This window comes from Gadus morhua, chromosome 4, assembly GCF_902167405.1.
Source record: "Gadus morhua chromosome 4, gadMor3.0, whole genome shotgun sequence".
In the NCBI taxonomy this organism is placed as follows: domain Eukaryota; kingdom Metazoa; phylum Chordata; class Actinopteri; order Gadiformes; family Gadidae; genus Gadus; species Gadus morhua.
Window position 1 is genome coordinate 7,683,670 of NC_044051.1, and position 22,782 is coordinate 7,706,451.

A 22,782-nucleotide genomic window follows, 5' to 3' on the forward strand; every position below is an offset into this window, starting at 1 on the left:
GTACCTTCATATTATATATTATATAGAGTGCATGGGTCAGTACCTTCATATTATATATTAGATAGACTGCATGGGTCAGTACCTTCATATTATATGTCACATAAATATTATCTGTTATATATTTAAAGACTGCATGAGTCAGTACCTTCATATTATTTATTAGATAGACTGCATGGGTCAGTACCTTCATATTATAGATCATAAAAATATTATCTGTTATACATTATATATTTATAGACTGTATGGGGCACTACCTTTTATATAATATATCATTTTGTATTTATTCAACATTATTTCTTATATATTGTATATTATATAGACTATGGATCAATACCTTTATATTATATATTATTTAGTAAATTCAATTAGTGCTTAGGGTTATTAATAGGGGAGGGGAAAGGGAGATGAGGAGAGGAGAGAGGAGAGGAGAGGCGAGGAGGTGAGGAGAGGAGAGGAGGTGAGGAGAGGAGAGAGGAGAGAGACGGCAGCAGAGGAAGGAAGTGGTGTAGTAAGAACGCTGGCTCAGATCCTCTGGGGCAGCTGGAGTTTTCACAAACAGCCTCAGCGGTTCCACCGGGTTGGGACCTCCCTTGGAGCGGTCGTGACGAGGTCAGAGTGCAGGGACCACGAGGTTAGCTACGTTTAGCTGAATTAGCTCAGTGTAGCCTCCACATCCGAGGCACGGGACAGACATCGGCAACTTTACATTCAACACAGCAACTAACAGTCATCAACATGTGAACGTTGATGTTGTTATAAAGCTTGGAATGAATGGTCAAGGTTCTTCTTAGGCCCCTTTCTTACTGTGATGTCTTTCTTCTTCCTGTGACGTCTGCCTACTTCCTGGGATGTCTTTCTCCTTCCTGTAACATCTCCTGTCTTCCTTTAATGTCCTCATACTTCCTCTGATAAATAACTTCTTCCTGTAACGTTTTCTGTCTTCCTGTTACATCTTCTGTCTTCCTGTAATGTCTTCCTTCTTCCTGTTACATTTCCCTACTTCCTGTGATGTCCTGCTGCTTGCTACTTCCTGTGACGTCTTCCTTCTGCCTGTCCCGTCAGAGTGTCCTGAGCGGGCTGAGCGGCCGTGTAACGCCAAAGGAGTCTGCTCTGACGGCATGGGGGGAAATGGAACCTGTAGTTGTCAGGTAAACGTACACACGTATAAAACATGTCGCATGTTGTCTTATCTTTTGTTCTGCGTATTTGATGTAATGCTCATTGCAGAAATCACTTCAGATCAGCATTATCTGAAATTGTGATTCTTTGTTTTTGAGTGTGTGTGCGTGTGTGTGGTTGCCTGGGTGTGTGTGTGTGTGTGTGTGCCTATGTGTGTGCATGCCTGTGTGTGAGTGTGTGTGTGTGTGTGTGTGTGTGTGTGTGTGTGTGTGTGTGTGTGTGTGTGTGTGTGTGTGTGTGTGTGTGTGTTTGTGCGTGTTTGTGTGATTGTGTGCTTGCCCGTGTGTGTGTGTTTGTGTGTGTTCAGGATGGATTTGCAGGAACTGCCTGTGAGGACTGCTCACCCAACAGATACGGTCAGGACTGTCGCTCAGGTAGCTCCTCCCTCCTCCCTCCTCACCCCTCAGCTCCTCCCCCCTCTGGTCCTCTCTCCTCACCCCTCTGCTCCTCCCCCCTCTCTCCTCACCCCTCTGCTCCTCTCTCCTCACCCCTCTGGTCCTCCCTCCTCACCCCTCTGCTCCTCCCCCCTCTGGTCCTCTCTCCTCACCCCTCTGCTCCTCCCCCCTCTGGTCCTCTCTCCTCACCCCTCTGCTCCTCCCCCCTCTGCTCCTCTCTCCTCACCCCTCTGCTCCTCCCCCCTCTCTCCTCACCCCTCTGCTCCTCCCCCCTCTCTCCTCACCCCTCTACTCCTCTCTCCTCTCCTCCCCCCTCTGGTCCTCTCTCCTCACCCCTCTGCTCCTCCCCCCTCTGCTCCTCCCCCCTCTGCTCCTCCCCCCTCTACTCCTCTCTCCTCAACCCTCTGCTCCTCTCTCCTCTCTCCTCACCCCTCTACTCCTCTCTCCTCTCTCCTCACCCCTCTGGTCCTCTCTCCTCACCCCTCTACTCCTCTCTCCTCTCCTCCCCCCTCTGGTCCTCTCTCCTCACCCCTCTGCTCCTCCCCCCTCTGGTCCTCTCTCCTCACCCCTCTGCTCCTCCCCCCTCTCTCCTCACCCCTCTGCTCCTCTCTCCTCACCCCTCTACTCCTCTCTCCTCTCCTCCCCCCTCTGGTCCTCTCTCCTCACCCCTCTGCTCCTCCCCCCTCTGCTCCTCACTCCACAGCCCTCTGCTCCTCTCTCCTCACCCCTCTACTCCTCTCTCCTCTCTCCTCACCCCTCTGCTCCTCTCTCCTCACCCCTCTGCTCCTCTCTCCTCACCCTCTCACCTCCACTGTGTCTGTTTCCGTGGCGATGCCCATGTGTTGACCCTCTCCTCTGTCTCTCATCGCCCTTGGGGGTCAGAGTGCAGGTGTGTGCACGGCGTGTGTAACAGCGGTATGCGGCAGGACGGGTCGTGCACCTGCTTCTCAGGGTACAAAGGCCCCGCCTGCGACCAAGGTAGGACCTCCTCCACCTCTCCTCCGCACAGGAAGCCCCTCTCTGATGTATCAACTCTCTAATGTATTCACTCCTCTGTCATGTATTAACTCCTCTATCAAGTATTAACTCCTCTAATGCATTCACTCCTCTCTCATGTATTAACTCCTCTCTAATGTATTAACTCCTCTCTAATGTAGTAACTCCTCTCTAATGTAGTAACTCCTCTCTAATGTATTCACTCCTCTGTCATGTATTAACTCCTCTCCCATGTAATAACTCCTCTACCTAGAGTTGTAATGTATTAACTCCTCTCTCTTGTATTAACTCCTCTCTTATGTATTCCTCTCTAATGTATTAAAACCTCTATCTAGAGTTGTAATGTATTGACTCCTCTCTAATGTATGAACTCCTCTCTAATGTATTAACTCCTCTCTAATATATTAACTCCTCTCTCATGTATTAACTCCTCTCTAATGTATGAACTCCTCTCTAATGTATTAACTCCTCTCTAATGTATTGACTCCTCTCTAATGCATTAACTCCTCTCTAATGTATTAACTCCTCTCTCATGTATTAACTCCTCTCTAATGTAGTAACTCCTCTCTAATGTATGAACTCCTCTCTAATGTATTAACTCCTCTCTAATGTATGAACTCCTCTCTAATGTATTAACTCCTCTCTAATATATTAACTCCTCTCTAATGTATTAACTCCTCTCTAATGTATTGACTCTTCTCTAATGTAGTAACTCCTCTCTAATGTATGAACTCCTCTCTAATGTATTGACTCCTCTCTAATGTATGAACTCCTCTCTAATGTATTAACTCCTCTCTAATGTATTAACTCCTCTCTAATGTATGAACTCCTCTCTAATGTATGAACTCCTCTCTAATGTATTAACTCCTCTCTAATGTATTAACTCCTCTCTAATGTATTAACTCCTCTCTAATGTATTAACTCCTCTCTAATGTAGTAACTCCTCTCTAATGTATTGACTCCTCTCTAATGTATTAACTCCTCTCTAATGTATTGACTCCTCTCTAATGTATTAACTCCTCTCTAATGTATTGACTCCTCTCTAATGTAGTAACTCCTCTCTAATGTATTAACTCCTCTCTAATGTATTGACTCCTCTTTAATGTATTAACTCCTCTCTAATGTATTAACTCCTCTCTAATGTATTAACTCCTCTCTAATGTATTAACTCCTCTCTAATGTATTAACTCCTCTCTAATGTATTGACTCCTCTCTAATGTATTAACTCCTCTCTAATGTATTAACTCCTCTCTAATGTATTAACTCCTCTCTAATGTAGTAACTCCTCTCTAATGTATTGACTCCTCTCTAATGTATTAACTCCTCTCTAATGTATTGACTCCTCTCTAATGTAGTAACTCCTCTCTAATGTATTAACTCCTCTCTAATGTATTGACTCCTCTTTAATGTATTAACTCCTCTCTAATGTATTGACTCCCTTCTAATGTATTGACTCCTCTCTAATGTATTGACTCCTCTCCAATGTAGTAACTCCTCTCTCATGTATTAACTCCCCAGAGCTCCCTGACTGCGCGGCGCTGAGCTGTGGGCTGAACTCCGTCTGCAGGGAGGAGGCTGCATCGGGCCTGCTGGGCTGCCAGTGCGCCGTCGGCCACCAGCAGTCAGGGGACAAGTGCATCTGTACGTCCTCCTGAACCCTGAACCCTGACCCCTGACCCCGGGGCCAGCCTCAACATCTATACACTGTGTCTTCATTATTCTCTTCACTCCAACGCAGCGCTCTGATGTGTGTTTGAGTCCAGCGGGAAAACTGGGATTTAATTCCCGCCTGCTTCCAAGCAAATCCATATTTTCTTTGTTTAGTAGGAATCTCGTTGCCGAGATCGTCTCCACATTATTAACGCTAATGGTCCGTGTGACAGTTATTGAAGACTTATTATTGACTTATTCACTTCACATGAAAGCGTCTCGGGCCCAGACTGCAGGGCTACCCAGCCTACGATCGTAATCCGAGTGTCGTGTTAACCACTCTGACGCCGCCCTCCTCTCCCCGGCAGCCATCAACCCCTGCCTGCAGCGGCCGTGCCACGCCCTGGCCGCCTGCGCCCACACCGGCCCCGCCCAGCACGTCTGCGCCTGTCCCGTTGGCCACGAGGGCGACGGGCGCGTCTGCTCCCCCGTGGACCCCTGCCAGAAGGACCAAGCCGGCTGCTCCGCCCAGACCACCCGCTGTGTGTACGACGGGCCCGGGGCCGTAAGTCTGACCCCAGATCAGTGTGTACGAGGGGCCGGGGGCCTTATTCTGACCCCAGACCAGAGCCGCTTTGTGGACCCACCACAGGGATGTGGGGTCGGCTGGTCCTTCAGAGGTGGTCTGTACTCTGAGTTCTCTGTCGGTGTTCAGGGTCTGTAACTCTAAGTTCTCTACCGGTCAACCTGAACACCTATCAGCCTATTGTACCACAGAGCCGTCCTCGTGGGGCTCCTGTCGCTCTCGACACTGATCCTAGGTCTGCTCCTCTCGGGGGACAGGGGTAGTAGTCTCAGCTAGTTAAGGTCACAAACTGAACACGGTGATGCCTCTGTGGAAACAGGGTCTACTGTGCAGTTTAGTGCATTGCCATGCGTTGTTACCTCCTTAGAAAAGGTGCATGAACACGACCCGTGCAGGTACCCCATCAACGTGTTCCTCCAGAAGCTAACAGGGGACCCCCTGCTGTGATCCTCTCTGTGTGTCGTGCAGTCCCACTGCGAGTGTCTACCTGGGTTCCATGAGCTCGACCACGCCCTCCGCTGCCACCTGAAGGACGCCTGCACACCAGACGCCTGCCACGAGAAGGCCAACTGCACCACGATCAAACCCGGAGTCACTCAGTCAGTCAGCCGCCCACCTCACTCACACACTCATCTTATTCACACGCTCACCTCATTCACACGCTCACCTCAATCACCCGCTCATCTCATTCACACGCTCACCTCATTCACACGCTCATCTCGATCACACGCTCACCTCGTTTACACGTTCACCTCGTTCACACGCTCACCTCATTCACACGCTCAGCTCATTCAAACGCTCATCTCTTTCACATGCTCACCTCATTCACACTCTCACCTCATTCACACGCTCACCTCATTCACACGCTCATCTCCGTCAAACGCTCAACTCAGTCACACACTCAACACATTCACACCCTAATCTCATTCACATGCTCACATCATTCACATTCTCATCTTATTCACACGCTCACATCATTCACACTCCATCTCATTCACACGCTCATCTCATTCACACGCTCACATAATTCACACGCTCATCTCAGTCACACGCTCACCTCATTCACGCTCATCTCATTCACACGCTCATCTCATTCACACGCTCATCTCATTCACACGCTCATCCCGTTCACATGTCCATATTTAATATCAATCATACATTCTTCTGATTTATGTGTGTTTTCATGTCACAACATAATCCTACGTTTGAGTCTGAACTATGAATGGAGTCCTCTTTACAACATCACCTCCTGCCCCTCCCCCACCCAGGTGCACCTGCCCTGAGGGTTACCGTGGCAACGGCAAAGTGTGCTACGGCAACATCATGCAGCGTCTGAGGGACCTGAACACAGAGCCCGGTGGCCAGTGGACGGGCCAGCTGACCGAAGCCCTGACGCTCTTTGGTACACACCACGACACACCACGCCTGACATCCGACGGGTTGACACGTGACATGCAACATATGTGTCACGCGTCTAACGGACGTGTGATGAGGTCTCTCTTCCTGTGGTCCCCTTTCTCAGGGTCGGTCTCCTGGCCGCTGGAGAAGCTGGGCCCCTTCACCGTGTTCGTCCCGATCAACAGAGCATTCCGGTACAGTCCGGTAAGAAGACGGGCTGCTGACACGCTTCTCATCATATCTCTTCTGTTTCAGATTCAACTCATTATTTTGCACGATTTTGATATCTGGTATTTACGGATACAGCAGTTACATTTACATTTAGGGCATTCAGCACACGCTTTTATCCAAAGCGACTTGCAATAAGTACATTTGTAAGAAGAAAGACAAACAACAATATATCGCTGTCGGCACAGTAAGGATGTTCATAGAACCAGGTGCCAAGCGCTAACAATCGCTAGGTTAACCCATTGCTCTTATACAAAGATAGCTGGATAAGATGCCTCACAATGATAAGCACTATTTTTAAGTGCCAGGACGTCGTACATCATACAATAAGTGTCTTGTCTCCCGTCTCAGAGCAAGTCCCTCGTGGTGGACGCGGTGAAGGCGAAGTACCTGTGTAAGCTGCACATGGCCGCGGGTACCATACGCCGGGACGGCCTGAAGAGGACGGGCGTGTACTACACGCTGACCGGGAAGGCCGGGGAGGTCGACAGCGCCAGCAAGGTAAGACAGAGGGACCTCGCCCCCTCCGTCACTCGTTTACACCGACGGGGGCTGGGGGTCGCATCCCCTTCTACAAATTGTGCGACTATGATATTGGGTCTGGACCTGATGTGGGTCTGGTGGGTCTGGACCTGATATTGGGTCTTGACCTGATATTGGGTCTTGACCTGATGGAGGATCTGGACCTGATCAGGGGTCTGGTGGGTCTGGACCTGATCAGGGGTCTGGTGGGTCTGGACCTGATCAGGGGTCTGGTGGGTCTGGACCTGATATTGGGTCTTGACCTGATGGAGGATCTGGACCTGATCAGGGGTCTGGTGGGTCTGGACCTGATCAGGGGTCTGGACCTTATCAGGGGTCTGGTGGGTCTGGACCTGATATTGGGTCTTGACCTGAGGGGGGGGTCTGGACTTGATGGAGTGTCTGGACCTTATGGGCGGTCTGGAGCTGATATTTGGTCTGGACCTGATGGAGGGTCTGGGGGCCTGGAGCTAATGTTGGGTCTGGACCTGATGGGGGGTCTGGACCTTATGGGGGGGTCTGGTGGGTCTGGACCTGATTGGGGGTCTGGTGGGTCTGGAGCTGATGGGGGGGTCTGGTGGGTCTGGACCTGATGGGGGGTCTGCTGGGTCTGGAGCTGATGGGGGGTCTGGTGGGTCTGGACCTGATGGGGGGGTCTGGTGGGTCTGGACCTGATGGGGGGTCTGGTGGGTCTGGACCTGATGGGGGGTCTGGTGGGTCTGGACCTGATGGGGGGTCTGGTGGGTCTGGACCTGATGGGGGGTCTGCTGGGTCTGGACCTGATGGGGGGTCTGGTGGGTCTGGACCTGATTGGGGGTCTGCTGGGTCTGGACCTGATGGGGGGTCTGGTGGGTCTGGACCTGATGGGGGGTCTGGTGGGTCTGGACCTGATGGGGGGTCTGGTGGGTCTGGACCTGATGGGGGGTCTGGTGGGTCTGGCCCTGATGGGGGGTCTGCTGGGTCTGGACCTGATGGGGGGTCTGCTGGGTCTGGACTTGATATTGGTTCTTGACCTCCACTAGGCGGCTCTGAGTAGGATCCGACTCCGCGGCAGCAGGACGAAGGCGGCGATCGTGGAGCCCGACGTACTCGCGTCCAACGGGATGATCCACCTGGTCAACAAACTGATCGAGAACATTCCGCCCACCGTGGACAGCGATACGCAGGTACGTGTGTGTGTGTGTGTGTGTGTGTGTGTGTCTGTGTGTGTGTGTGTGTGTGTGCGTGTGCGTGTATGCGTTGGTGTTTGTTATTGAAAATTCACCAAGAGTGTGTATTTCCCAACAGGAGAATCTGATGAAGGTTATTTCCGACTATGGAAAGTTTTCCAAGTTCAAGAGTTTATTAGAGGTTTGTGTTTTTATCGCTTTCATTTTCTCCACATCACAGTCTGAACTTATTACTGTAGCTTTAAGTAATACAGTTAATAGTCTGAACATTTTACTGTTGCTTTAAATGATACAGATAATATGCTGAACTTGTTACTGTATCTTTAAATAATGCAGATAATAGGCTGTCTCTCTAAAGGTCATGCCGGAACTTTAGTTTTATTTGTTATGCAGGGAAATTTGAGGAAATTGCTGCATGAGTTTAAACGACTTAGGAGTTATGAACTTAGCATTAGTAAAGGGATTCAGCGAGTTGTTCTCACCAGATGTTAAAACCACTATACTGGTCTTCATATTACCATCTAATTATATCTTCAGCATTTATATGATGAATATTGCATCATATAAAGTGTGTGTTGCAAGACAATGTACATCTGTAGTTCAGATATTGTACTCTTTGTGTCCTTCTGCCTCGGGTGCAGAGAGCCAACCTGTCCCCCCTCATGGACTCCCCTGGTCCCCACACCGTGTTCATACCAACCAACAACGCCTTCAGTGCCATGGAGGAGGGACAGCTAGAGTACCTCACCACTGATGAGGTAAGGGGACGTCCTCCAGTTTCATACCTCCCTGCCCTGTAGGGCCACACTGTATAGGGGCGGCAGCAGCTCAGGAGGTAGAGCGGGTTGGCAAGGTTGCTAGTTCGATTCCCCGGCTCCTCATAGCGGAGTGTCGAGGTGTCCCTGAGCAAGGCACCTCACCCTAATTGGTCAGAACTGGCTATCGCCTTGCATACCGTCGGTGTGTGAATGTGTGCATGAATGGGGGAAGGTTAAGCAATATTATAAAGCGCTTTCGAAGTCCAATGGTTACAAAAAAGCTCAATATAAACGCTGTCCATTTACCACTTACCATATAGCCCACTGCATCTGCACCTGTACGGCCACACGGTTTAACTCTCTGCACCTGAAGGGCCACACTGTATAACTCTCTGCACCTGAAGGGCCACACGGTGTAACTCTCTGCACCTGAAGGGCCACACTGTATTACTCTCTGCACCTGTATGGCCACACTGTATTACTCTCTGCACCTGTATGGCCACACGGTGTAACTCTCTGCACCTGTATGGCCACACGGTGTAACTCTCTGCACCTGAAGGGCCACACTGTATTACTCTCTGCACCTGTATGGCCACACTGTATTACTCTCTGCACCTGTATGGCCACACGGTGTAACTCTCTGCACCTGTATGGCCACACTGTATTACTCTCTGCACCTGTATGGCCACACTGTATTACTCTCTTCACGTGCAGGGCCACGGCAAGTTAGTGGAGCTGGTGCGGAACCACGTGGTGGAGTCCTCAAGGGTGAGGAGCCTGACCTTCTCACACCAGACATGATCTTCTACATATCTTCTCGACTCTATATCTAACCTTTAAGTCCTGTTTTGAAGCTCGAGGTCTACAACGTGGTGTCCGGCCCCAGAGCTTCCTCCATGGCCAATCAGGTTCTGTTATTCAACGTGTCGGAGAACGTGAGTGAAGTTGATCTTCGAAACCTGATCTGTATTCTCTGTGTCCCATCTCATCTGACACCCGTTCTGATCCTCCCCCGCTGTGTGACCGGTTCCCAGGGCCGGGTCTCGGTGAACGGGATGGCTGTCCTGGAGGCGGACGTGGAGACCAGGAACGGCCAGCTGTACTCCCTGGACGGGGTGCTGATCCCAGCCTCCATCCTGCCTATTCTCCCCCACCGCTGTGACGTGTCGGAGACCAGGCTGGTGGAGGTGGGGCTCTGCAGACTACAGCGGCTCTGTGGTTGTACTGAACATCTCCGCTGTTCACTCTCGTTCTCGTTCTCCAGTTCTGTTCACTCTAGTTATCCGGCTCCGGTGCTGTTCACTCTCGTTCTCCAGTGCTGTTCACTCTCGTTCTCGTTCTCCAGTACTGTTCACTCTAGTTATCCGGCTCTGGTGCTGTTCACTCTCGTTCTCCAGTGCTGTTCACTCTCGTTCTCCGGCTCCAGTGCTGTTCACTTCGTTCTCCAGCTCCAGTGCTGTTCACTCTCGTTCTCAGGCTCCAGTGCTGTTCACTCTCGTTCTCCAGTGCTGTTCACTCTTGTTCTCAAGTTCTGTTCACTCTCGTTCTCAGGCTCCAGTGCTGTTCACTCTCGTTCTCCAGTTCTGTTCACTCTCATTCTCAGGCTCCAGTGCTGTTCACTCTCGTTCTCCAGTTCTGTTCACTCTCGTTCTCAGGCTCCAGTGCTGTTCACTCTCGTTCACCAGTTCTGTTCACTTCGTTCTCCGGCTCCAGTTCTGTTCACTCCCGTTCTCCGGCTCCAGTTCTATTCACTTCATTCTCCGGCTCCAGTGCTGTTCACTCTCGTTCCAGCTTGCTACACCCGTTCTAAGATGGGCTTCCAGCTCCACCGAGCTGTTCCCTTCACAGATAGGAGGGGCACAAACATGGCGTTCCATGACACAGACCAACCCTGTCCTCCTCCACTCTGTGTTTCTCTCCAGGGCAAGTGTGGGAGCTGCAGCAGACCATCTCTTTTACAATGTCCGTCTGGAGATAACTTGGTAAGGTCACAGCCCGGACGTGGATTCATCTTTTAAAGCGTTCATCTAAGTGCTCTGGGCCTATGAGGGTGGTGTCAGATAAGGTCTTGTTATTATCATGAGGTTTTTTATTGTTGGAAGTATTATTATGTTTTCATGATAAATCACACCATTTATTAAAATGTTTATTGACTAAATGATTTAAAATGTTTGCCTGTATGTATATCAATTATTGCACCCATTGCACTCCTAACCATAGGAAATACCTTTGGTATAGCCTAGCACTAGCGGGCTAGGCTCAGCCGACGCTCTGTGGTGCTGCTAGGCTAATAGGCTAACTCTATAGGCTAACTCTCTAGGCTAATAACATAATTCTATAGATTAACTCTATAAGCTAACAAGTTAACTCTAAAGTCTAACTCTCTAGGCCAAGAAGTTATTTAAATAGGCTAACTATAGACTCACTCTATAGTCTAACTCTAATGTCTTATTCTACATGCTCAAATGTGTGTGTATGTCATCCAGGTTTTGACCTTCGGCTGCCTCTACCAATTCAACCTCATGTCGAGGAACAATATGACACTCGGCATAAGAGGCTGCGCTCCGCGCTGCAACACCACCACCGTCCGGGTAAACACATGCCAGTATTAGGATTAAACACTTCATTGGATAACATGACGGCTGCAAGCTCTACATTAGCTTAGTGCTACATTAGCTTCGGGCTACATTAGCTTAGCGCTACATTAGCTTGGTGCTGCATTAGCATAGGGCTACATTAGCTTAGCGCTACATTAGCTTGCTGCTTCACTAGCTTGGGCTACATTAGCTTAGGGCTACATTAGCTTAACGCTACATTAGCTTAGCGCTGCATTAGCACCAACCCTCCGGTTTCCTCCCTGTGGCCGAGAAGCGGGCCTGCTGTCCGGGGTTCTACTCAGCAGACTGCCGTCCCTGTCCAGGAGGCTTCCAGAACCCCTGCTCCGGACACGGCCAGGTCAGAGCACACGCATGCACACACAAACACGCATACACTCACACATGCACACACGCATGCACACACACGCCGACACACATTCACACACACGCATGTGAGCAGCGTTGAGTCAGTTTGTGTGTGTGCGTGTGTGTATGTTCATGTGAGCGATGTGTTTGTGTGTTCATGTGAGCAGTGTGTGTGTATTCATATGAGCAGTGTGTGTGTGTAAACCTTCCTGTGTCCTCAGTAGGTGTGTGTGTGTGTGTGTGTGTGTGTGTGTGTGTGTGTGTGTGTGTGTTTGTGTGTGTGTGTGTGTGTGTGTGTGTGTGTGTGTGTGTGTGTGTGTGTGTGTGTTTGTGTGTGTGTGCGTGTGTGGCTGTGTGTCTCAATTCAGGGGACGCATCCTTCGAAGGAAGCGGTCTTTGAAGGTGTGGCCTTCGTAGGCCGTGAAGGCCGGACCGAAGGACGAACAAACGTTCTTAAATGAAACGGTCTGGCCTACGGAGCATTTCTAGTTTGCGTAACAAGCCGTTAACCCCCTTTACCTTGCGTGACGACCCGCCGCTTCTGTCACCTAGCAACCCTGACAGCTGCGGTTCAAACCGGACGGCGGAGGAGAAATATGGAGCCGTTATATAATAATTATGTAAATTATAACGTTAATTTGTTTAACGTTATATGGCTCGTGTTAATGTCATTGAACTTTGACAATAAAGTTACAAACTTTATTTGAATGTAACAAAAATATTTTGTGTAAATTTCTGCAACTGCCGCTTCCGCTCTCCGACGCCATTTCTGAAAAAAAATCCAACGCGCAATGAATCTTGGGATACTCTGGGCCGTGAAGGATCCAGCCGGTGGATCCTTTAAATCCGGTTAAAGAAGGCTGCATTTGTCGGCCGCATTTGAAGGACCCTTCGAAATGGGACAGCCTTGACGCGTCGCAGTGACGCAATCGGCCGTCGAATACAGCCTTCGAAGGATGCGTCCCCTGAATTGAGACACAGCCTATGTGTGTGTAACTCTCCCTGTGTCCCCAGTGTGTGTGTCCTCATTGTGTGTGTGTCTGTGTGTGTGTGTAACCCTCCCTGTGTCCCCAGTGTGTGTGTGTGTGTGTAACCCTCCCTGTGTCCCCAGTGTGTGTCCTCAGCGTGTGTGTGTGTGTGTAACCCTCCCTGTGTCCCCAGTGTGTGTCCTCAGTGTGTGTATGTGCGTGTGTGTGTGTGTAACCCTCCCTGTGTCCCCAGTGCATGGAGGGTCTGGCGGGTAACGGGACGTGTATCTGCAGGCCGGGCTTCAGAGGGTCCCGCTGTCACTACTGCACCCTCTCAAACAAGTGCGGCCCGGGCTGCAGCAGAAGTAGGTGAACGGTCGCCCCCTGGGGACACACACTGCAGCCACGCATCGACCGGGAGTCACTCACATGAATCCACTCATTCACCTACTGGGAGTCAAACACATGAATCCACTCATTCACCTACTGGGAGTCACTCACATCATCCATTCATTCACCTACCAGGAGTCACTCACATCATCCATTCATTCACCTACCAGGAGTCACTCACATCATCCATTCATTCATTCATCATCCATGCGTTCACCAACTTGGAGTCACTCAATTCATCCATTTATTCACCTACAAGGAGTCACTTACCCCCATCCACTCATTCACCTACTGGGAGTCACTCAAATTCATCCATTTATTTATTATCCACTCATTCACCTACCTTCACACGTCGTTACACATTTTCAACATAATTTGTTCACAACACATTCAAAAATTAATGAATTCATAAATCAAGCAATAGGCATTAATTAAGTCATTATTCACCATCTAGCCTTTGGTCGCCCCAACTGTGCCCATAGTGCAGCTTAGCGTAAGAGTACAGGGAACAGGGAATGTGTGTTGTGTACAGGGAACGGGTTAACCTAGCGTTTGTTAGTGCTTGGCACTTGGTTCTATGAACATCCTTACTGCACCGACAGCGACATATTGTCGTCTCTCTTTTTTTTCTGACAAGTGTACTTATTGTAAATCATGTTGGATCAAAGCGTCTGCTAAAGGCCCTCTATGTTCATGTCCTGCCCCCTCTGCCCCAGCCTGCCCCTGCCTCCAGGGTACCTGTGACAACCGGCCCGACTCCGACGGCCGCTGCCGCCCGGACTCCTGCCTGCCCGGCTACACGGGGGCCCACTGCGAGAGACACACGCAGGCCTGCGGTCCCAACGTCCACTTCTGCCACGCCAACGCCGACTGTGACTTCAGCCAGGGGCCGGCCCAGTAGGTGGAGCTGCTTCCTCGCGGACGGAGCGTTTATCAGTTGATTAATGACCCGTGAACCAAGAGGTGGAGGTGACCCTGTCACGTGGTCACCCCCGCCCTGGAGTCTGGACCTGAATAAGACGCTAGAGAGTAGACTACAGGACACATGTTGACCCTGATTTGACACTGTGAACACGTTTAGAATGAACCTTAAAACATTCCTATTAAGCTCAGCATTCTCTTAATCCGTTTAATTTTTTAATTTATTCTTATTTATTTTTATTGTTTTGTAAAGCACCTTGCGTTGCAATTTTGCACGAAAGGCGCAATATAAATAAAGTTTGGTGTTATACAAACAGCTATAATGAACCGTTATTAACAGTTATTCGCCAAAGTCAAAGTGAATATCTACGGAGCCTGAGGTGAATAATTGTTTTAGTATACTACACGTGAACACTCCAAAATGAAACAAGCTAACACTTTTTGCCGGGATTTATTCGTTTTTATTAACGGTTTATTTGTTTTTATTAGCATGACAAGACGACCGTCGATGAAAACAATATCCCGAGTTTGAGATCTAAAACATGGGATATTGCCCAATATCCCGAGATAGCGAACCAATCAAATTGCGCCATCTTAGGAGGTTCACGTGTAGCATATACCAAAGAGACATATTATCTGTAATGTAATGCCTATGATCCTCAAACAGACGACTCCTAATACAAACAAACCCGATCCTTCTACTGCTCTGGGGGTTCGGGGGTAGAGAGTCTATCCTGTGAATCTGAATCTGCTGTTGCTTCTCGCAGGTGTGTCTGCAAGCCCGGTTACCAGGGCGACGGGATCATGTGTGTGGAACGAGACCCGTGTGCCGCCCCATCAAGAGGAGGCTGCGGCAGTAATGTATGTCAACATTAACATGTACTACTGAGTGAACTTCAACATGCACTACTGAGTGAACGTCAACATTTGCTACGGAGTGAACGTCAACATGTACTACTGAGTGAACGTCAACATTTACTACGGAGTGAACGTCAACATGTACTACTGAGTGAACGTCAACATTTACTACTGAGTGAACATTGACATGAACTACTGAGTGAACATTATAGCAGTCAGAATACTTCTTGCGGGAAAGAGGTTAAGTGAACTCATAAGAACAGAACTACGTGAATTTGAGGCTCATTCACTCTCTCACTCTTTCACTCTCTCACTCCCCCACTCTCTCACTCCCTCCTCACTGAAGGCGAAGTGCATAAAGACGGGCCCCAAAACACACGTCTGCCAGTGTCTGAAGGGCTGGGCCATGGACCAGGACGAGTGCCAGCCAATCAATGACTGCAACGGCCCTGGCAGAGGAGGTTGCCACGGAAATGCCTCCTGCATCTACATCGGTCCCGGCCAGGTCAGGATGGGAGACGAGGCCTCCAGTCTCAGGAATCACATCTCAGATCAGTCATCTAGATGAACAGTTTTGGGTTCATGGTCTAAAGTCAGAACCCAGATCAGGGTCAACAGGGCTTTTCTTTGTCTTTTGCTTCATATTTGACCTTGACCGAACACAGCGCTGGAGGCGGGGGTCCCGAAAACGTGTGATTGGCTGACAGCGATCACAAACTCGGCCAACAGTAGTAAACTGTAAAAATTGTCTGTAAAGGTTTCGAATCAACCCCCTGAAGACTTCAAATACTTAAAATCCCCTTCTGAATGGTTCATCACTCACTGCTCGACCACAGTAGGACTGCTTGATTAGAGGTTTTTTCTATAACACAGTAGGACTGCTGGGTCAGAGGTCCTACTGTAACACAGTACGACTGCTGGATCAGTTCTGCTGTAACACAGTATGACTGCTGGATCAGAGGTTCTACTGTAACAAAGTAGGACTGCAACAACGCTATCTCTAGGAAGATATCCATGCAATAAATATGCAATAATTTATCCATTATTAATTGAGCTTTCTGACTTCCTAGAGTGACTGCATGTGTAAGACGGGTTACCAAGGAAACGGCATAGACTGTGAACCGGCCAACCTGTGTGTATTCCAGAATGGACGAGGTTGTCATTTTCAAGTGAGTGAACCAACACTACATGAACTCTATCAGCCATAATCCATCAGTGCACACCACATTATGAATCTGTATCATTTAAAGCTACAGCATCTGGTCTGTCCAATGTAATTGCTATGTCAATATCAAATAAACAGTAAGAGGTTCAGAATTTGAATCTGTGCTTTAAAGCTAAAGTAAGTCCTGAAGTTGATTCTTATGTGACTGCAGGCCACATGCCAGTTTGTCTCTGGCCAGTGGGGATGTGTCTGTGAGGATGGATACGCTGGCGACGGAGAAGTTTGCTACGGCACGGTGGACCAGGTCAGACCACGATCAGATTATCGTTACAAAACATCACCACCACCACTTCCGTCAGGTGATAATAAACCCTCTTTCTCTGCTTGGTGCCAGGAGCTGATCGCTATTCCAGACGCATTAGAGTTCCTCTCATGGGTGACAGTGAGTGACCCGTTCCTTCATCCACACTCACTACTCACTTTGTACTTCCAACAGCTTAATTTGACTTGACCTCTGTTGTTCTTGTTATCCTACCGCTACGTCCGTCCCTCATGGCCCTGAGCCTCCTCACGCCCCTGGAGGGAGGATCCCTCTGCTGGGTTCCTTCTCCAGGGTTCCTTCTCCTGGGTTCTCTCTCCAGGGTTCCTTCTCCAGGGTTCTTCCTCCTGTGTTCCTTCTCATGAGTTCCCTCTCCAGGGTTCCTTCTCCAGGGTTCCCTCTCTCCTGGTTTCTCTCCTTGGTTCCTTCTCCTGGGTTCCTTCTCCAGGGTTCTTCCTCCTGTGTTCCCTCTCCTGAGTTCCCTCTCCAGGGTTCCTTCTCCTCGGTTCTCCCTCTCCTTGGTTCCTTCTCCTGGGTTACTTCTCCAGGGTTCCCTCTCCTTGGTTCCTTCGCCAAGGTTTCCTCTTTAGGGTTCCCTCTCCTGGGTTCCCTCGCCTGGGTCCCTCTCCTGGGTCCCTCTCTCCTGGGTTCTCCCTCAGGTCCTGAGGAGGGCTGGGGTTGTGTAATGGGGGTTCTGTGAGGCCCACTGAGACTGGACCTGGGACCGAGGACTAGATTCATACAGCTGACGTTTTCCCCCCCCCCCAGGCTGCGGATCTGGGCCAGTCTCTGTCGGAGCAGAACCTCACCCTCCTGGTGCCCACCTCCGCAGCCATCCAGAGCCTGGCTGCAGACGACAAGAGCTTCTGGACCACCAAGGGAAACCTTCCTAGCATGATCCGGTAAGACCAGTCGGAGGATTTCCATCCCGAGTGCGTCTTCAGGCCTGATATCTGCCGTGTCAGATTTCCTGACAGGAGTGAAAGAAATGTAATGTCCGCAGCACTGCTTAAGCTCCCATATGAATTTATATAAAAAAAACTAAAACGATTGGGTCTTCTTCAGGCAAATGGTGAGGTCATATAATCAGCTGAGCCACAATGTGACCAATGTCAGCTGTGTTAACAAAGACTAAATGGCCTGATTGCCCCACTGATGAAACAATTGAGAGTACCATTATTTTTTCAGTTTTTACAAACATAAAAAAATAAAAAATATCATAAAAGGGGCATCCAAAAAACCAACAACCCTCAATAGATCCCTTACACGTTGTTATAATGATTCCTGACAGGAACCACGTGATCCAGGGGATTTACACGCTGTCTGGCCTCATGGCGTCCACCTCGCCGGTCACCTCCCTCCTCAACACCTCCCTCTCTGTGGGCGAGACCTCCCAGGCTGTGACCATAGGGGGGGCGGCCATCACACTGGCCAACGTGGCCGCCACCAACGGACTGATCCACGTCATCGATAAGGTACGCAGCCAGCGGGGGTCCAGCTCCACGGGGGGGGGGGGGGGGGGGGGGCCGTGTGTAACAGTGTATTGTACAACAAAATAGTACTTAGCATTCTGTAGCATCATATCCTAGCTAGTGAGTCGCTTTGGATAAAAGCGTCTGCTAAATGCCCTAAATATAGATGCAAACGTTACTCATGTTTGAGAAATTCTTCAGATTGATGGGATATAATTAGAAACATGTACAAATAATACATTTACATTTAGCGGCATATAGCAGACACTTCTATCCAAAGGGACTTAGAATAAGTACATTTGTCAGGAGAAGAGAAACAACAATATATCGCTGTCGGTACAGTAGGGATGTTCATAGAACCAAGTACCAAGCACTAACAATCACTAGGTTAGCCCATTCCCCGTATACAACAAAGATAGCTAAGATGCTACACAATGCTATGTGCTAATTTAGTGTGCAGGACGTACAGAGGAGCTGTGGGGGGGTGGGGGGGGGGGGGGGGGGGGGTACACACATGTACACAGTGTGTGTGTCTGACGTGTTTCATGTGTCTGCAGGTTCTAGTCCCGGAGAGGACACACAGCCAGGGACTCCTGGAGCTGTTGAGACCCAAGTTCTCCCTGTTCCGGGCCGCCCTCATCGTACGTCGTCCTCCTCCTCCTATGCACCTCATCCAGCGTCTCATTAATTTACTGGATATTAAACCTGCATGGGGCCAGTTCCCCCACCAGCACCCCCTAGTGGCCAGAGTTGTAGCGGCATCAGTATGTGGTCTGAGATGATCCGCTGGTTTGAGTAGGGTCCAGCTGCAGCCCCCCAACACCCTGGCCCGACAACAACAACCCAGGCGCAACGGAAGTACTCTGGTGTGACGGAAGTGATTCATTTTTTAAGATTTAAGTGCAGAGGTGGACCAGAGTCAAACGATTGAGAATTTTTTCCTGCAAACATGGGCTCTGCCTGGCCTCTTTCATTCCTGAGAAACCTTCTACTTTGTGTAGTAAAAAGCTGCACTGAGAAGCTCCAGATGTATCTGGAGTCTTCTGTGTTCTCAAGATGTTCTCTGCCTCCTCTTCGTTCTCCAGATGTTCTCTGCCTCCTGTTTGTTCTCCAGATTTTATCTGACTCCTTTGTGTTCTCCAGATGTTCCTTGAGTCCTCTACGTTCTTCTCCTCAGCAACACAATCTGACGGATGAGATCGAGCTGGCGGAGGAGTACACCATCTTCGCCCCGACAGACAGCGCTGTGAGAGACTACCTGCGCACAACGTCTGCCAATGTCCTGGTTAGTGTGTGTGTGTGTGTGTGTGTGTTCCTGATTGTTCTTGTGTGTTCTTGTGTGTGTGACTGTGTGTGACTGTGTTTGTTTGTGTGTGTGGGACTTTTTGTGTGAGGTGTGTGTGTGTGTGTGTGTGTGTGTGTGTGTGTGTGTGTGTGTGTGTGTGTGTGTGTTCGTGACTGTTCTTGTGTGTAACTGTGTTTGACTGTTTGTGTGTGGGTGTTTGTGTGACTTTGTGTGTGTGTCTGTGTGTGTGTATTTGTGTGTGTGTGTCTGTGTGGGTGCCTCACACCCGCATTGACCCTTATCTTTAAATGCATTGTTCTGTTCTTTACTTTTGTCCAGACACCTTACCACTCATCAGCTCTGAGGAGTGTAACGTTGTGTCTGTCCTGCACAGTGTTGGGAAGGATACTTTTAAAATGTATCCAGTTACAGAATACAGAATACATGCCCAAAAATGTAATATGTAACGTATTCTGTTTCATCACTCAATCTGAGTATTGTATTCTGAATACTTGGATTACTTCCACATTGAATTGCATTTTATATGTGTAGGAATGCGGCATCAAATCCTGCTAACTAAACAGGCCTATTCTGGTGTGTTCTGGCTGAATGTGTTAGGCCCAAGTCTCCCTGAAAGTGCACTATTTTATATAATTTGCTGTAGTGGAACAAAGACTATAAGGGTATGTTCATGCGAAAGATATTTGCTATTACATTAGAAAATAAAACACTGTGCTAAGTGCATAGGTGTTGCCAATAAAATCGCCTTGAGAGAGAGAGAGAGAGAGAGAGAGAGAGAGAGAGAAAAAACACTGAGTTAAGTGCATAGGTGTTGCCAATAAGAGAGATCGTTCAATCATTGGACAAAAAGGTCTGGCGCGGCAGTGGACCGGTCGAACTCCTTCTCCCTCATCCTGGTGCTGAATGTGTTAAATGCATCTGCATTTTTATGTGTTTTCCAGCATACATTTTATGTGGGTGTCTGTCCAAATTCCCAGACGGTCCGACAATTTGCTACTAGTCTTGGAGTTACCGCTAATCAAACAATAATTTGCATAATGCGCGCGGCTGAGCGGGTGCCTGTTACGTCCAAAGAGGCATATGCTTTGTGGAACTGGATCGGACCGAGGTGCGTTCGCTTTCACATCTCAAGCGAACCGTACCAGGTTTTGTTTGGAAGCGAACCGAGACCAGCTGTTCAGGGAGGTCTCGGTCGGCTGATTTGGTTCAAATCGAAGTGAGGTGGTTGCATTAACACCAATGCAAACATACCGAACCAAGAGACCAAACTCGTTTAGTACGCACTAAATTCTGTTGGTGTGAAAGCACGAATAAACTGCTGAAACAGAAGTATAATAATAATAATAATACATTTAATTTAGAGGCGCCTTTCAAGACACCCAAGGTCACCTTACAGAGTATCGTCATGTAATCCATTGATTTCAACAATGTAACTGTATTCTAAGTACCAACTATTTAAATTGTAACTGTAACGGAATACAGTTGGCTATAATTTGTATTCTGAATACGTAACGCCGGTACATGTACTCCCGTTACTCCCCAACACTGGTCCTGCAGGATGTGAACACCACACGCTACCACGTCCTGCTCCATGAGCGGCTCCTGAAGACAGAGCTGCAGGCCGCAGGGTATAAGAAGACTATGCTGGGGTTCTCCTACCTGCTGGCCATCTTCCCCAGAGATGGAAAGGTACCGTCCTGCTGGACGCCTCATCCTCACTGCATACATGGAACGCCTTCCTCTCCTCTGGCCAATCAAAGCCGTTGTTGACCCTGCCTGGGATCAGTTCGCCGGCCAGGAGCAGGTAGGGTCAGGGGTCAAGTGTCAGGTGTCAGGGGTCAGGGGTCATGCTCAGGGACACCTCCACACTCAGCCAGGATAGAACCAGCATCCCTCCAGTTGCTAGAGGAGCTACTCCTGACCTCCCGACCCGGTGACCTCCTGACCCCCCGACCTCCTCTCCTCCTGACCTCCTGCGTTCCCTTCTCCTCTCAGCTGCTGGTGAACAGCGCCCAGCTGAACGTGTCCAACCTCCTGACGGCTAAAGGCGTGGTCCACGGCCTCGCCTCGGTGTTGGAGATCAACCGGAACCGCTGCGACACCGTGCGCGTCGTGGACGTGGTGGTGAGCCCAGCTTTCAAACGTCTCACACACCGGTTCCCTCGACCGGGCCACGACACTCCAACCGCCATGAGAAGAACACTGGACTAGGTTCCTCATCATCACTGTACGTTCCCTCATGTGTTTGTCCCTCTTAGAAGACCCACTGCGTGAACTGTTATACCCGGCCCCGGTGCCCCCTCGGATACACCCACCAGGTGAGAGTCCTTACACTTCTGACACATCGATCCCAAAGATCATCTTAACGAGTTAGCCTCAAACACTTTGATATCGTAATGAACCGTCTGTTGGTTTACAATGCAACCCGGGTCCGGTTCCTCCGAGGTTTTATTGTACATATTACATATGTTGTTCATCCCTGTCTGTCATCTGTCCCTGGCTGTCTCTCTGGCCGTGGGGAGATGTGGTCGGCCTCCGACAACGCTGAGGTGCCGTCCTGTAAGCATGAAGCTAATATCTGAAGGCTATGGCGGAAGCTACAGAGATTTGAAGACAAACTCTCCTACTAAACCCTGTTCAATGACTGTGAACATATATCTGTGTGATGGAGTAGTGTCTACACCGAAATTTACATTTAGGGCTTCTAGCAGACGCTTTTATCCAAAATGACATACATGCATGCACACATTCACAGCGGAGTCAGGTTCAGGTTACTTTATTCGTACCCGTAGGTAAACTTGTGTTGCAGTTTAAAAGTGGGCTTCCATCACACAGTTAGGACAACACATACACACAAACACAAATGGGACAGTTACATACAGTGGATAAAACAATTAAAGTCAACCATGCAAGGTGACAGCCACCATTTGGGGGTTAAGGTGAGGTGTCCAGGGACACCTCGAGACCGGGCTACGAGGAGCCGGGGGATCGTACTGACAACCTCCCGTTTACCAGTCAGCCTGCTCTACCACCTGAGCCGCTGCCGCCCATGAAACACTGCACAGAGCGGTAGAACAGGAGCTGCGTTCATGTCCCTCACCGATAGATGTTCCATCACCATGTCAAAGGGTCCAAGGCAGCGTTACTCCTTACTGATGGAATATGGATTTCTCTACTTGCAGAACACAATGGAGAGGCACTGCGGTGTGCGGGCGAAATTTCCAGGTCACTCCTGGCAGTTCTACGACTGCGAGAGCGCCTGTGAGAGAACCGTGGATGTGAGTGGCGAGGGACCGCCTTCTTGGCTGGTTCCCCTGGCAACCGTCCAGCAGAACCCAAACACACCGGCCCCGATGTTTCAATCATTGACAGATTCAGGCGATTATAATTAAGAATTAAGGAGAATATCGAAAGATTTTGTAAGTTGGACCCGCTTGAAGGTCAAGCTCTCCAGAAAGTTTTTTGAAACACTGCATCGGTAGACAGATGTCGACCCTTGAATGTTTAGAGTTCCCCTGGATTTTGCATAGCCTCCCCCC

The 22,782-nt window shown here is 49.4% G+C and overlaps 1 protein-coding gene across 1 annotated transcript in view; it reads left to right on the forward strand.

Annotated features, from left to right (window-relative positions):
* Positions 1-22,782, forward strand: part of stab2 (stabilin 2) — a 41,990-nt gene that overhangs the window by 2,573 nt on the left and 16,635 nt on the right. The window contains exons 4-36 of the mRNA XM_030354672.1: positions 1,063-1,148; positions 1,487-1,553; positions 2,457-2,552; positions 4,089-4,211; positions 4,589-4,785; positions 5,275-5,405; positions 6,075-6,208; positions 6,329-6,408; positions 6,784-6,933; positions 7,977-8,120; positions 8,242-8,304; positions 8,765-8,881; positions 9,596-9,649; positions 9,736-9,816; positions 9,916-10,068; positions 10,804-10,863; positions 11,368-11,472; positions 11,753-11,836; positions 13,066-13,177; positions 13,919-14,099; positions 14,891-14,984; positions 15,328-15,486; positions 16,052-16,150; positions 16,358-16,450; positions 16,541-16,588; positions 17,234-17,367; positions 17,757-17,940; positions 18,495-18,578; positions 19,115-19,222; positions 20,801-20,932; positions 21,239-21,367; positions 21,502-21,561; positions 22,426-22,521. Coding sequence (XP_030210532.1) covers positions 1,063-1,148; positions 1,487-1,553; positions 2,457-2,552; positions 4,089-4,211; positions 4,589-4,785; positions 5,275-5,405; positions 6,075-6,208; positions 6,329-6,408; positions 6,784-6,933; positions 7,977-8,120; positions 8,242-8,304; positions 8,765-8,881; positions 9,596-9,649; positions 9,736-9,816; positions 9,916-10,068; positions 10,804-10,863; positions 11,368-11,472; positions 11,753-11,836; positions 13,066-13,177; positions 13,919-14,099; positions 14,891-14,984; positions 15,328-15,486; positions 16,052-16,150; positions 16,358-16,450; positions 16,541-16,588; positions 17,234-17,367; positions 17,757-17,940; positions 18,495-18,578; positions 19,115-19,222; positions 20,801-20,932; positions 21,239-21,367; positions 21,502-21,561; positions 22,426-22,521 — 3,638 coding nt within the window. The remainder of the gene's footprint in view (positions 1-1,062; positions 1,149-1,486; positions 1,554-2,456; positions 2,553-4,088; positions 4,212-4,588; positions 4,786-5,274; positions 5,406-6,074; positions 6,209-6,328; positions 6,409-6,783; positions 6,934-7,976; positions 8,121-8,241; positions 8,305-8,764; positions 8,882-9,595; positions 9,650-9,735; positions 9,817-9,915; positions 10,069-10,803; positions 10,864-11,367; positions 11,473-11,752; positions 11,837-13,065; positions 13,178-13,918; positions 14,100-14,890; positions 14,985-15,327; positions 15,487-16,051; positions 16,151-16,357; positions 16,451-16,540; positions 16,589-17,233; positions 17,368-17,756; positions 17,941-18,494; positions 18,579-19,114; positions 19,223-20,800; positions 20,933-21,238; positions 21,368-21,501; positions 21,562-22,425; positions 22,522-22,782) is intronic.